General features: G+C 49.8%; 1 protein-coding gene across 8 annotated transcripts in view; it reads right to left on the bottom strand.

Annotated features, from left to right (window-relative positions):
* Positions 1–16,082, bottom strand: part of SHROOM2 (shroom family member 2) — a 142,279-nt gene extending 126,197 nt beyond the window's left edge. For all 8 annotated transcript variants that reach the window (XM_060137736.1, XM_060137734.1, XM_060137733.1 and 5 more), the window contains exon 1: positions 15,735–16,082. In XM_060137736.1, the coding sequence (XP_059993719.1) occupies positions 15,735–15,899 (165 nt within the window). In that variant the 5' untranslated portion in view covers positions 15,900–16,082. The remainder of the gene's footprint in view (positions 1–15,734) is intronic.

The raw sequence follows: 16,082 nt of genomic DNA on the forward strand, positions 1-16,082 counted from the left end.
AAGAGCAAACCCATGGAGACAGACAGCAGACCAGTTGTTGCCAGGGGCTGGGGGCAGCAGGAACGAGAGGCACGGCTCATGGGCACAGGGTTTCTTTAGTGGGTGATGAAAATTTCTGGAATTAGAGCGATGGCTGCACAACCGAGAATACTAAACCCCACCAAACTGTACATTTTTTTAAAAGGATGAATCTTATGCTACGTGAGTTATATCTCAATTAAAAAAAAAATTTTTAGGGCTTCCCTGGTGGCGCAGTGGTTGAGAGTCCGCCTACCGATGCAGGGGACGCGGGTTCATGCCCCGGTCCGGGAAGATCCCACAGGCCGCGGAGCGGCTGGGCCCGTGAGCCATGGCCGCTCGGCCTGCGCGTCCGGAGCCTGTGCTCCGCAACGGGAGAGGCCACAACAGTGAGAGGCCCGCGTACCCCCCAAAATAAAAAAAAATTTTTTTAACTCAAGGGAAAAAACATTCCGGCAGGCCTGCCCTGCACGCTCTCCAGCGCCCCCAGGGAATGGAATGGGCTTCCTCAACACTGTGCATGCACCCTTAGTCCAAGTGGGTGCAGAGCTGGGAGACATGCGCAAAGATCCAAGGTCAGAATGCTCTCGGGGCTGCAAGGATGGCAAGGAAGCCGGGCCGTGGTCTCTATGTGGATCCACGGGACGAGCGCCCCGTGGCCCCAGGCCCAGGCTGGTTCTGGCCGACAGTGCGGGGCCACAGGTGCTCGGGGCGGGCCTGGCCCCCAGGCTGGTCACAGGTCGGATTCTCTGCGTCCTCCACACTCCCTGGGCCACCCCCTCCTGCACCTGCCCATGACACTGAAGTCTGGTTAACAAGGGACCTCGGAGGCAGTAAAGACAGCAGAAATGCAGCCCAGGAGAGCAGGCGAGGGAGACTCAGGACAGCCCACGGACCCTCTCCCCTTCTCCCCGCCGCGGGGGATTCTGGCAGGGCCTCCTTCATACGTGTGCGCGTGCCTGCCTTTCCAGGATAAAGCAGGACCAGGCGACAGCAATGTGCAAGACAAGCCGCTGTGGTGAGGCCGGGGCACCGTCTCTACAGGGCAGACTCCTCCAGTCCCGCACTCTGCTTTTCCTTCCACTGCCCGTCACACACCGCAAGTCATCCCCTGCCGCTGGGAGGCCTGGGAAGCGTCATTCTGTAATGGTGTCACAACACGCATGGCCTCGTTCTTTAGAAACACCTAAGGTTCCTTCCTCAGTCAAGGCAGGAGGGAGGACTGCAGAAGACGAGGCTGGAAATGGGCAGGAGCTGAAAGGTAAAGAACCTTCTGCCCCAGCTAAGGTGCAACACGAGTTTACCTTTCCAGCAAGAGCCTGAGAAGCCCCGCCGGGCTGTGGCACGTGCACGGCTGGGGGTCTAGGGGAGGCTGGTGCACGGAGAGTCCAGAGGTGGTGACAGTACAAGACCGGTCCCGTGACCGCCCCGAGAGGCGATAACGGAGGCCGGGACACCGGGGGTGAAAGAGAAGGTACAAATACGAGACACTGAGGCTCCAGGGACTGGGTGATCGGTTGGCCACGGAAGGTCAAGGAGAGACAAGCATCAAGGATGACTCCTGCATTTGGGGATACACCTGTGGGCAGGCCCGGAAGTGCAGGAGAATTAAGGTAAAGGAAGGTGCAAGCTCTGCATCTGCAACACGCTGAGTTGGAGCAGCCTGGGCGGTACCCGGGGGCTCTCCCAGATTCTGGGCCTGCAGTGGAGACCTGAGCGCCGTCTGCCTGCCTCAAGGAAGCGCACGAGACCACCTAGACAAGAGAGGAGAGAGAAAGGAGGGGCCTCCAGCAGAAACCAACACTGCCGCGCACGCCAACAGGAAGGGCCAGTAGACGCCACTTTCACAAGGGTCAAAAGAAAGAGAGCGTTTCTGCGCGAATGAGAGGTCTCTTTCAAATCGGCAATAACACCACAGGTAATTCGAGAACTACACTCTGTAAAAGCAAACCGAGTCCCTGCCAGGGAGCACGAGAAGGAGTGTCCTCGATCAGCAGCAGACAATGTAAATTCACCTTTGGGGGTAAAACTGCACAAGTACATGCAGTGGTGTGAGGTTCTAATAATTTCTCTCCAAAATGCCAGCCCCTGAAAGTGGGGAGGAAGAGGGGAAACAGTAGCCCCACCCCTGCTCGTAACCCGTAGAGGCATCCACTCTGGACGATTTCATCCACTCTGTGGTGAGATCAACACAAAATAAATATGACTCGAGCAGCAGCAGGCCTGTCTTTTCAAGTCCAGATGTTCCTTTCCAAACTTTCATTCAAGATTCAGGGCATCTTGGGCTTCCCTGGTGGCGCAGCGGTTGAGAGTCCGCCTGCCGATGCAGGGGACGCGGGTTCGTGCCCCGGTCTGGGAGGATCCCACATGCCGCAGAGCGGCTGGGCCCGTGAGCCATGGCCGCTGAGCCTGCGCGTCCAGAGCCTGTGCTCTGCAACGGGAGAGGCCACGGCAGTGAGAGGCCCGCGTACCACAAAAAAAAAAAAAAAAAGGTTCAGGGCATCTAAACACTAATGAAAATTAAAAGAAAAGCTGCACCTACCAAAAAAAGCACACAGCTGTTTTAAAGACCAACATATTTGATCAATACGAAGTACTCAGTTTTCCAGAAGTTAGGGTTTTCTTTTTTATATGCTTGTCTACAAAAAGCTAAATGATAAAACTCAATATATACCATAGAAACGAAACATATCATTTTTAAAATTCCAAGTGGCGTACACAAAACTCAGCTTCCTTTAAGCTAGCATGTGATTCCAAAGATTGTCGACAACGTAATTCTTAAGAGAATTACGTTCAAGCAACTCGTAATTAGATCTGCACGGTACCAAGCAAAGAATTCCACAGACGGGGAAAAAAATTCAATATAGCTCTACTACCAAAAATAAGATTATTCAATGTTTTGGGTTGTTGATTATCTTTTCCGTTAGTTTCAATTTTTTGAAGATGGTTTGAATCTTTCTGCAACAAGAAAAAAACAGTACTGCTATGCTTACAAATTGACAAGCACATGCACAATTAGCACAGATAAGTATCACTGGGTTTACAGATTTACAAACATGGCACAGTTCACACAGACAGATCAGAATTTCATCAGCAGCAGTATTTCATCAGCTTCAGCATTTCCAAGCCACAAGCAAAGAATCCCTTCACCTCCTTTGAAAGTCATGGAGGGCCACCGGGGTTCCCCCCACCCACCTTCCCAGGCTTTCGGTAAGCATTTCAACACCTGGAACAGAAGAGGCTCTCCTTCCCCACCCCTCTCGGCATCCCCTGCCCCCTAACCCTCAGATCCCCACACGAATGCCACCCTCCTCCGGGGACCAGCTTTACTTTGCACTCGCCTTTATCTCCCTTTCCTTGATGGTCTACCTCATGTGTCTCTGTGTTCTATTCCCTAGGGAAAAGAAGAGCCTGCCATACAAGATCATAATTGATTAATCTGATAGAGGCAGCCCGGTTAATGAGGATTTAATGTAACCCACCCAGGCAATACCCTCTGCACTTGAACCAAAGTGGTGAGTAAAGCACAATTCAACCAGGAGAAAGGTGCACGCCCTGACATCATACCGGCGGGGCGGCCGGGCAGCCACCCTCCTCTCCTGTGGTCAGCCCTCCCAGGGGGCTAAGGAGCTGGACCGGGGAGCCTCCCCGCCTCTGCCCCACCTCTCCATAGCTCCCAGGCAATCGTCTGCAGGGAGGGGAGGGCAAAGCAACACGGGCTGAAAATTAAATTACCAGCTGAGGGAAAAGCTATGGTGGAAAGAAGCAGAACTTCTGAGCACGCAGGTCTCATTTTACGAAATAAGTGTGCAGGGAATAAGCTACATGCTAATTGGACACCCACAGTGATTCCTTCTACAAAGTAAATAATCATTCCCTCTGTATGGGTGTAAATTAAACATTATATATCCAGTCTCTTAAAGCTAGCGGTATTCATTAAAAGGAAAACTTTTGAAAACAAACTTATGGTTATCAAGGGGGTAACGGGGGGGGGGAAGGGATAAATTGGGAGACTGGGATTGACGTATGCACACCACTACACATAAAATAGACAACTAATAAGGATCTACTGTACAGCACAGGGAACTCTTCTCAGTACTCTGTAATGACCTATACGGGAAAAGAATCTAAAAGAGAGTGGATATATGTATATTATAACTGACTCACTTTGCTATACACCTGAAACTATACTATAAACTATTTACAACACTGTAAATCGACTATACTCCAATAAAAATTTAAAACAAACAGAACAAAAAAACAACAACAACAAAAAAGAAAATTCCTGATTTCTCTCCAGATTTCGTTTGTTAGAATGGTCTAACTCTTGTAGTGAGTAATCAAAGAAACGTGTAATGGCCCAAATACAACAGAGGCTTATTTCTTGCTCATATACTGGTACTACTGGGAGGGTAACCAGGCTATGGTCAGCTAGCTTCCTCCTCAGGCATTCAGGGACCCGTGCTGATGAGGCTCTGCCCCAGGACCATCTTCATTCCAAGACAACCAGAAGAGGAAAGCACGACAGGCGGTAAATGGCCTGCATCACTTCTACTTGCTTCTGATTGGGTAGAACTATGGCCTCATAGCTGCAAGGGAATCTGGGAAGTGTAGTCCAGCAGCATGTGCAGAAGGAAAAGGAGACACAGGCTCCAGTAAACAGATAGCATCTCTACCAAGCCTGTGGGTCTGACTCCATGCCCTGAAAGATTTTCTACTGCCAGAAAGCACAGCGGTGAAGAAATGGAGTCTGTTGCCATGGGATATTTAACCTTCATCTTTCCTACTATTTTCACTTCCCAAACCACTTTTTAAAATCCAATTCTTCTGAATATCACATTGATCTGAAAGAGCCACCTTTCATTAATATTATAAAAAAGAAAGACCAGTATTATTCAAAAATACTTTAGGGACTTCCCTGGTGGTCCAGTGGTTAAGACTCCACGCTCCCAACGTGGGGGCCCAGGTTCGATCCCTGGTTGGGGATCCCACATGCCTGCTGCAACTAAAAGTCCCCATGCCGCAACTGGGAGTACGCATGCCGCAACTAAAGAGCCTGCATGCTGCAACTAAAGATCCCGCATGCCACAACTAAGACCCGGTACAGCCTAAATAAATATATATATATATATATATTTTTTTTTTCTTGCGGTACACGGGCCTCTCACTGCTGTGGCCTCTCCCGCTGCGGAGCACAGGCTCCGGACGCGCAGGCTCAGCGGCCATGGCTCATGGGCCCAGCCGCTCTGCGACCTGTGGGATCCTCCTGGAACGGGGCATGAACCCGTATCCCCTGCATCGGCAGGCGGACTCTCAACCACTGCGCCACCAGGGAAGCCCCGATAAATATATTTTTAAAAAACCAGTTTTTGGTGGAAAGGAGGAAATAATCACTTCCAGTAGGCTGTAAATAGCACAACTAATGTACTGGTGCTTGGCATAAGATGTGTATTTGAATTAAATGCTTTTCTACAACTCCAATGCTAAACAGTCAGAGTAAGTACCAAAATCTCTAGGAGACACATTAAAATGTTGCCATACAAAATCCAGCTTAAAGTCTTTCCATAATAAATTGGCAATTTCATACATTAACATTACTTTTTTAAGAAATTTTTTCACATTACTTTTTATAGTTTTCCAAATTCTTAGTGAAGCAGGATGAAGTAGGGGAAAGGGGGGAAGGCGGAGGAGAGATGGAATTTAAATCTACTAGAACTAGGGCTTCCCTGGTGGCACAGTGGTTGAGAATCCGCCTGCCCATGCAGGGGACACGGGTTCGAGCCCTGGTCCGGGAAGATCCCACATGCCTCAGAGCAACTAAGCCCGTGTGCCACAACTACTGAGCCTGCGCTCTAGAGGCCGTGAGCCACAACTACTGAGCCCACGAGCCACAACTACTTAAGCCCATGTGCCTAGAGCCTGTGCTCCGCAACAAGAGAAGCCCCCGTGATGAGAAGCCCGTGCACCGCAAAGAAGAGTAGCCCCCGCTCTTCGCAACTAGAGAAAGCCCGCGCACAGCAACAAAGACCCAATGCAGCCAAAAATAAATAAATAAAAGTTTTAAAATGTTAAAAAAAATCTAGAGCTAGCTTTCCATACTGACTCATTTCACCCCTGTGTCAATATAGTGAAGTGGGAATGATTCTAGTTTGACAGCCTGAAGGATTAAGGGTGAGAAAAGGTTAAGGACAGAGTGCACGATTCAGCTATATATGCAAGACGTTCTCTCCAAACTGGAACCACTATGGCCACAGCAGGAGGCAGAGATGGCCACTCTCACGTCGCCAAGCAAAGCAGGGCTCCTCCAAACTGGCAAACCTCGCACCAACGTTCAAATCTGCCCTACACCAGAAACTTACGTTCAGTAGAGGAAAACATTACTATCTGAAGGGATGTGACCAGCGCAAAAGAAACAAGCGAAGCTATGGCCTTAAAGGAGTCACCTGAGAAGCAGCCTGGCTAGATCATTCACCCACATGCACCAGCCTCCAAAAAGCACTGTGGTCACCCACTCTTACATACCTGCAGACGGCAAGGACGAACTGAGCCCCCAGCAGAAGGCAAACAAACACACAAAAAGCAGCGGAGCTCAGAAACGGAATCTACACAGCAAGAAGACATTTTGTAAAACCAGTGAATATTCTCAAAGATATGAAAGAAGAACCATGAAACAAGATCAGTATGGTGTCAAAAAGGAACATTCGAGAACAACACTAACAAAACAAACAAACAAAAAACAAACAACTCTGGAAATAAAAAAAACCCAAAAGCACACATTTAAAACTCAATGGAAGGGTTGGAAGATAAGGCTGGACAAAATCTCCAGAGAAGAACAAAAATACAGAGAAAAGAAAAATACGACAGAAAAAATTACAGTTAGTCCAAAGGACTAAGAAACAGAAAGCTTTGGGACCTTCTTGGTGGTGCGGTGGTTAAGAATCCGTCTGCCAACGCTGGGGACACGGGTTCCAGCCCTGGTCCGGGAAGATCCCACAGGCCGCAGAGCGACTAAGTCCGTGCGCCACAACTACTGAGCCTGCGCTCTACAGCCCGCGAGCCACAACTACTGAGCCCACGTGCCACAGCTACCGAAGGCCGCGCGCCTAGAGCCCGTGCTCGGCAGCAAGATAAGCCACCTCAATGAGAAGCCCACGCACCAAAACGAAGAGTAGCCCCCGCTTGCCGCAACCAGAGAAAGCCCACGTGCAGCAACGAAGACCCAACGCAGCCAGAAATAAAAATAAATTAATTAAATTAAAAAAAGAAAAGAAACACAAAGCTCTGTTGTCTCCCCAACAATACTGTACACCTGCAGAGGTTAGAACACCACCTGCAAAGTAAGTGCCTAGGGAAAACTGTCTCCAACTCAGACTTGCACACCCAACAGTCCATTTACTGTCAAGGTAAAATAATGACATTCTCAGATAGAGAAGGTCTCAAAAGACGACCCACTGTGTGTCTGACTATAGTAAAAGATTTTTTGCAACTGGGGAAGATGCGGCGGATGAATCAACGATATGCACATAGAAAATCAGGCAAAGAAACAAAGCGTATCCTTACACTTGGTGGTTATGAAAACTTGTGCAGGAGAAATAATCATAGTTTGTACCACCAGGCTCAGCAAGTGTTGGCACTGGCATTCAAAATAACACACACACCGAATACTGCTAACCAAGTGGTTCTCAAAGGGGGCAATTTATTTTATTTTTTTGCAAATGCTGTAACATTTTATTCTGTCAATTATGAGACGAAAAACAAATTTTAAAAATAAATTTTGTCTTTAAATAACTTTTTCTACATATTAGCAAGATGCTTTAGCATTTATTTTTTTTTGTATTCATATTAGTTTTTCTTTTCTAACATCCTCATTGGAGTACAATTGCTCCACAATGGTGTGTCGGCCCCTGATGTACCACAAAGCGGGTCAGCCACCCGCATACATACATCCCCACGTCTCCTCCCTCTTTTGCCTCCCTCCCTCCCACCCTCCCTATCTCACCCCTCCAGGTGGTCACAAAGCACCGAGCTGATCTCCCCGTGCCACGCGGCCGCCCCCCACCAGCCATCTTCCCCACCCATTAATCTGTCGACGGACAGCCAGGATGCCCCCAGGTCCTGGCCCCCGCAAAGAGCGCCGCAATGAACACCGTGGCACATGACTCTCCCCCGAACCATGGTCTTCTCAGCGCACAGGGTTTTTTTTTTTTTTAATTTTATTTTTTTTATTCAAGTTGAGTTGATTTACAATGTGCGCCAATCTCTGCTGTACAGCAAAGTGACCCAGTTCTACACATAGAGACATTCTTTTTTTTTAATATTCTTTTCCATTATTGCTTGCCACAGGATTCTGAATACAGTTCCCTGTGCTCTACAGCAGGACCCTATTGTTTATCCATCCTACATACAATAGTTTACATCTGCTCATCCCAAACTCCCAGTTCAAAGGGGGCGATTTTTGTCTCCCAGTGGACATCTGGCAACGTCTGGAGACGTTTCTGACCATCTCAGCTACCGGAGACGGAGGAATCTGTACTGGCTTCTCGGGGGTGGAGGCCAGGAATGCTGCTCCCACAGGGCACAGGACGGCCCCCCACGACAAAGAACTAGGTGGCCCCAAACGTCAGTGATGCTAAGGTTGAAAAAACCCTCTTCTAACCAAAATTATGATGTAGTTACGTTGGGAGTATGGGGGCCCAAGGTATGTGTCTGGGTAGCTGGTGTGGAAAAAAAGACTACGTCCCAAGCTCCCATAGTGGGAAGTCAACAGTTATCCCGAAACGGAACAATGAAAGTAGCAGCCGTATAGAATATGGGCAAATGCCCAAAGAAATCAGCTAAAAAGTTTCAATAGCTTCTCTAGGGAAGAGGAAATGACAGTGGGGAACTGCTGGTATGATAACAAGCCCTGCAGAACTATTTGATTATTTCAACCCTGCAAGAGCCACTCTGATAAAAATAAAAACAAATCTCAAAAAGATACACTAAAAAAAAAAAAAAAGATACACTAACATTTTGTGTCTTTCCTCCCTTGAATAAGTAAAATGTTGCCTTTAGAGCCCACACAATCTACCCTGCCTGGGTTCTTGTTGACCTTCACAATTTGCCTTTGATCTGAAAGTCTTAGTCACCTTTGGCCAAAAGAAAGACAATCCCAACCCTTCCCAGGCCACGCAGAGCACTGTTCTTCCAGACCCATCCCTCAGAGGCGGCAGACATTACCTCCAACTTCATACCCAGGAGATTTCAGAAAAACAGCCCAGGTTAAAAAAAAAAAGTCACCTCTGCATTGCAATTCAGAATATCCTGGCTTTTCAGAACAACCTTAGTTGTTCGAACCTAAAATAAAGTTAGTCCAATTATTTTTTAACCATATCCTACCATGGTCCTTCCACTAAGATACGTTCCCCCAAAGAGAGGCCTTAACATTCCCACTGGTCAGGGAAACAGGCTCCACCTACCACAGGGCCATGCAAATATCGAATCCAGCAAGGTAACAGGAAAACAATTCTTCCAGAATACACCCTCCATCTGTTGAGCACTGGCAAGGTTTTAAAAAGACCAAAAGAGCAATATGCAACCCTGAGGGCTTTCAAAACCCTTCGTGTGGGTGGAAATTGCAGCTTGGAAGAGTGCGGCTTGCATAATTTCTCATCAAAGGATGGCCCCATGCCTGACTGCAGTGCATGAAAAGTAAAAGAGGTAAGACTGAATAAAAAGTCTGTTCAGCCTTTAAGTCCTTAAATTATCTCGTTGACTGTTTACACTGCGCCCAGTGTACAAGAAGAAAAGCTCCCCAGAGCCCCGAAGAAATCCTCAAATCCAGGTTCATTTGCATGCTGACACAAAGCAACTTCGGCAAGAGGACAGCTCCAAAATGCCTTCCAAGTAGAAAAGCCAGCCCTTTGCAAGCTGGGAGCCCAGTTTCTTTGGCCGAGAAATGGAAAGGTGAATTAAGAAATCCCAGATAGTTAGGACAAGGTGAAAACGGCTATTTTTATGAGCCTTCCATTCTCATTCTCTTCCACATTTAGCTCTCGGGCAAACCTGTTTTCTTCTTTTCAAAAGATGAATGTTAGGACATGTTACGAAGCACTCATAACTGAACCAGGAAGGGCAAAATCCATCACGATGCAGAAGTGTGATGGACAGCTTACGTTTATAGCTTTCCACACTGTGGAAGCTTCTGGATTTATAGATGTGAGTCCTGCTGAATTAATTTCGACGAGAGGAAGAACCCCCCACCCACTGCACCTCAAAGCTCCAGCACCAGAGCTCGGGATGGGACTTGGGTCTCTCTGCCAGACTTCCCACCCCTGCACCCAAAACACCTCAGGAGGACCAGGGGTAAGAACTAACAGGACCCAGCTAGGCACAGGCTGGGACAGAGGAATAAAGATATATCTGCATGCCAGCTGGCAAGACAGGTCTTGCCTTTCCACCAACTGGAAAGGGGTTTCAGCACAGGAAAGAAAACTCACCCTTCTTTTTTTTTTTAACCGTACTATTAATTTTTAAATACAAATGAGTCTCTGGCATTACACTCCTCTGAACAATCCGCAAACTGCAGCTGGCCTCCAAGAGGCTGGGATCTCACAGTGCCCAGGAGTTGCCTCGGCCATAACGGTACCCACAGCACCTGGGTCTGCCGAGGAGGGGCGCCCAGCCCTCGCCCACCCACCATCTATTTCTATGGAGCCCTGGGAAAGCGGCAGCAGTCCTTAGACGGGTGCTGACGTGGGACTGTGCTTCGACACCGACATCGAGCAAAACCCAGAGAGGCTGAGATCCATCGGTTCCCGATACACAGCTGAATTCAACACCCCCCCCACCACCCTTTTTCACAGCCTTCAGTGGTAACTGATAAAGAACTTGGCTCTTGGGGGCAAATATAAGGACGTCCAGACAACAACTTGTCCTGACCAGGGCTGCCAGGTCACCAACAACCGTGACTCAGCACAGCCCATGAAACGGAGCCCCTTTCAGACCACCGCGGAAGGGACCTCCCACCCCCAACCGACAGCTAGTCTCTGCCCCAAGCCTCCGCCCTCAGGAGCTCTAACAGCTGACACAGGACATGTGCCACCTGGGTGTGTGGGCCAACCCCCCAGAAACGTGCCCCGCTTCCCCTCCACCCCACCTTCAGCATGCAGACCAAGAAGGACGTTTAAGGACACGGCCTGGCATCCAGCGAACGCCGCACGGTCCAAAGGCTCCCAAGAGGGTGCGTCAGGCTGGGCACCCCAAGCCCCAGCTCCCCCGCACCACCCCCAGGACGGCTCTGGTCCCCAAAGGCAACCTGAAAATCAACGGGTTCCCAAAGGAGCCGCCCGTGGGACCAGGCCAGGCCCAAATTACTGTCCTCTTTGGAGCTCCTGGCTAAGGCTCTCTCGCATTCTTGGCGGGAAGGGGCGGGGAGGGCTAAGAAATGGTGAAAAGGAGGGCCAGGGGCTTCATTCCTTCCCCGGTTCACAAACGTTCCTGAGGCCGAAGGGGGCCTGCTGACACCCAGCTGGCCCACTTACGGTTTCCTAACGAATCCCCAAGGGCCCTCCTGCAGTTCTAGCCCCTCCAGGGCCACGTCAGAAAGCAGGCCCTAGCCACCCCCACGGAAATTTTACACTTGCTGAGCTGATGGGGAAAGAAGGCGCCACGCACACAGCGGGACCACGTACAACATCGCACCTACTTACACAGGTCCTGACAGGCCCCGCGTCGAAGCACAGTCTCGGAAACACTAACAAGTCAGAGTCTTTGGAGCTTCTTAAGGCACGGACATTATTTCTGCTCCTCTCCGACAGCAGTATGAAACACTGGGGTTCTGTGTCTCTCCCAGCCCTGGTAATACCTCAAGCTGCAAGTCAGTGTCAATGGAACGAACGGTCACAAATCTGGTTGCCACCTTGCTGGGGGACTTCAAGTGTGCACTTTGAATTCCAGGAATGCCACTCCCGGGAGGTCAGTATCCCTGTAACTTCAAACCCGACCCAGAGAAAAGGCAGTCCTCCCCGAGCAGCCCCGCCGAATGCCCATGAAACACAGCACTCAGGAGTTCCTGCTTCCATTTCCTTTTTCCAGATACAAAAATGCAGATGAAGCAAGTATTTGTTTGAGTTTTACTATGTAAATAAAGCCTATCACCAGGGCCAGCGAGCGCTTAGGAAGAAAACAGCCTTCCCCGCCAAAGCTGACTATGCCAGGGGCCTCTGAGTATCTTCAGAAGGAAGAATTCAGCACACGCGTTCAAAGCTAAAATCCTTTCAAAGCAAAAGGGATGTACAGTCACTCTAGCGAGGGTGACCTGTGCCCGGGAGACATCTGGCAACGTGTGCAGACTTTTCTGGTTGTCACACCTGGGGGGTGGTGTCAGTGGGCAAAGGCCAGGGCTGCTGCTGGACACCCTACAATGCACAGGACAGCGCCCCCGCCCCCAGCAAAGACACATCCAGGCCAGAACATCGGTAGTGCCAAGGCTGAAAAACCCTCATAGGATGTGACAAAGTTACTGAAGATGGCATTGCAAGGGATTCCAGACAAGAGCAGATGGCAGCACATGGAGAGAAAGCAGAGACATGCAGGGTCAAGATCTGGTCCTGAGGACCCTTCTCAAGATTTGCCAGGTTTGTGACCTCAGGGCACACCACTGAACCCTCCTTGGCCTTAGCTCTTTCATCTACAAAATGGGCTAATGAAACTCCATCAAGGGGCTTCCCTGGTGGCGCAGTGGTTAAGAATCCGCCTGCCAATGCAGGGGACACGGGTTCGAGCCTTCATCCGGGAAGATCCCACACGCTGCGGAGCAACTAAGCCTGTGCGCCGCAACTACTGAGCCTGCGCTCTAGAGCCCGCGAGCCACGACTACTGAAGCCCACACGCCTAGAGCCCATGCTCTGCAACGAGAGAAGCCACTGCAATGAGAAGCCCGCACACCGCAATGAAGAGTAGCCCCCCTCGCCACAACTAGAGAAAGCCCGTGGGCAGCAACGAACACCCAACACAGCCAAAAATAAATGAATGAATAAATAAATAAAATAAAAAACTCCATCAGGAGATCAGGGATTGAACCAGCCTTGTTCTTGGCATCACTTCCAGTTCTAAGATGTATACTCCAATGAGGCTTTCAACTGAGACATCATCATCGTAAACAGAGTGCATCCTCTTACACTGGATCAAGCTTCTTCCAAGTCAGATTCTGTTAGAAGTGAGCTGTATAATATCCCAGGGCTCTAATATGTAACAATTTAATTACAAGGTTTTTTCAATGCAAAAAAAAAAAAAAAAGCCATTAGAAGGCCTATTATTTAACGAGCCCTAAAGATTTTTTAGTAGGTACTGGGAAAGGAAGATTCAAAGCTTGGATTCATCTACATTCTGGAGGTGGAAAAATTTCCCCAGTCTCCATCACAACAGTCTATTTCCATTTTTTAAGTGATTATAATGGACACGCTTTCCTTTATCCTTCTCTAATAATGTGACAGTTAATTACCAGCTGTTGGATTGTAAACATGCATCAGTGATGACTTAATGCAGGAGAAAAGACAAGTAGGTGAAATACTGCAAATACCATGCAACACAATGTGTGATTAAGGAATATATACATGCATGTGTGAGCACACGTGTGTGCGCGTGTGAGGACACGTGTGTGTATGTGTACACAAGTGTGCATGGAAATTTGTCACAGATGTCCCAAACTGTCCTGAATCCTCTCCATCCTAAGCAAAGAAACCACATATCTCCAGTCACAGTAAAGCACCTATAAAAACCAAGCAGCAGTTTAAGGGAGGGACATATGAGCATCTCAGATAAGACTCAGAAGCAGTTTTATTTCTGCAAAATCCTGAAGCACGATCTGGAAAGGCAGGGCGTGTACACCGCTACCAGCCTAGCCCTACCTACCCACACACCTTAGCAACTACCGTGACAGCCAACCCAGGGGCCCAATCAGGAGCAGACTGCCTGCCTCCTGTGCCCTGATTAGGCCCTGGTGTGTGTCCATGCGTTTTACTGTCCACCTCCTTCAGTTTCTAGAACAGGGTCCTCTTGCACAAGCTGAGGAGAAACAACTAAAAATGCGCGGGGTTTTTTAGAACTTGAGGTACAGAGAAAGGAGGAGGTCCCCTTCTCCGGCTTCCGGTCAAACAACTGAATTTTAGAGTTTAAGTCCAGCTTTCTTACACTGCATAAGCCCAAAAAGCAAGATGTCATCTTAAATAATGTTTTACGACTTACTCCATCTGCTGTAAAGACAGGTCCGAGGAAGACAGGTTGAATCGCGCGCACGCGCGCATATTCTTTTTTAAAAGAATCTCTAGAAACGATAAAAGTCTGAGTAACTTACCTGATATCTTTTTAACTTTTACCATCAGAAATGCCCGGTAAAACTTTTATTATTGAAAAGGCACAGGCTACTGTGCCTTAATACACGTATATGCAGGAAATGCCTGTCCTGCACAAGGTGTACACTCTATGGCTACTCCACCACATACATTTTTCCAAAGAATCCAATTCATTAATGGGTTTGCACATGGGTGAAACTTATAACAACAATGACACCCTCTTTCCCCGGTTCCACATAAATTCAGTGCACGTCTCCCCTCAAAGTCTCTAGTTTTATAAATATAAAAATGAGAGAAAATAAAGATCAGAAGTTGAGTGTCTCATTTACTATCTAGACAACAAAGCCACACCGCCTCCCAAATTCAATCCGGTGGGGTGGGTTAGGAGTCACTTTAGTTCTTCCTGCTGTGGTGAAGCAGGAAAGCAGAGAAAACCAGTAAGTCACCTTCAAACGCTACTAGAAGCCAAGAATTTTTGCATTTTAAAGGGAACTTTGTCCCCAGGAATGGCGCGGCCCAGACCTTCCCAGAGAAACTGACCAACAGACACTTTTAACCAGAAGAAAACAGGACGACTGGTTTGCTGTCTGTGTGCTTTTTACAGGTTTATACGGGTTCGGCTGCTAAGTTTCAAGATGGTTTTCTGTTTCGAGACAAGAGAATTCAGAGTTACCCCTACACACACACACACACACACACACACACACACACACACACACACACACACACACAATTAGGAACTTATTTTGGGGGCTCAAACCCCACTTTCATAAAGGACGACGAAAAGTTTCAATTTGTTTTTGCAGGTATCCAGAGCGCCGTGGGTCTAGGGCTGGAAGCGAAAGTCAATAAATATTGATGGGCTTTTGGGAATCGAGAAGCACGGCTGACGACAGCTGCTAGTCTGGGCTTCCTAACGATAACGGGTGCAGGTCCAAGGGGTGCAGAAACAAATACCTAGACAGGCAAACACAGGTAGGGACGTCTCTGTCCACCCCCGGCACGTGGGAATGTCCCTCCCCGACCTCTGGGTAGGCCCACAGGTGCAGGCCGGCGCAGGCGAAGCCGGGAGTGACAGGGGACCCTGCCAGGCCCTTCCCAGGAGGGGGAGGGGAGGGGACCCGGAACAGAAGCCATTGAAACTGCGCGGCGCTGGGAGCCAGCAGGACCGGGAAACAACGCAGAGGGACCAAGGTGGCGCCCGGACCACACACCTATGCGAGTCCTACTACCCACGTCCTCGCAGGTGACCCGGGCGGACGCGCGTCCCGGGCCCGGGGGCGCGAACTGGACACCCCCTCCAGCGCTCCTACCCCCCCGACGAGTCCCTCGGCCCCAGGCCACCTCCCGGCTGTCACCGTGCGTGTCCCGCGCCCTCCGTACCTTCGTGATAACCAGCGGCTCGCCGTGCTCGCGGCCGCCCTTCAGGGTGAAGCCCCAAGGGGCGCCGCCGCTCAGCTGCACCTCCACCAGGCGCCCGCCATCGGCCGCCCGCGCCTCGGCCTCTGCCAGGCGCTCTGGCCGCACACAGGGCTCTGCGCCCTCCATGGCGCGGGGCTCGGAGGCGGCGCGGCCGCTCAGGCCCCCAGGGCCGCCCGACCTGCGCCCATGCACTCGGGGGAGCCCCGGCCGGCCGAGGGCGAGGGAGGCTCCCGGCGCCCCGCCGCCGCCGGCCACTGGCAAACTTGCGCTGCAACTTGGGAGGAAAGTACCGGCCCCGGACAGGGAGGG

This window comes from Lagenorhynchus albirostris, chromosome X, assembly GCF_949774975.1.
Source record: "Lagenorhynchus albirostris chromosome X, mLagAlb1.1, whole genome shotgun sequence".
NCBI lineage: Eukaryota > Metazoa > Chordata > Mammalia > Artiodactyla > Delphinidae > Lagenorhynchus > Lagenorhynchus albirostris.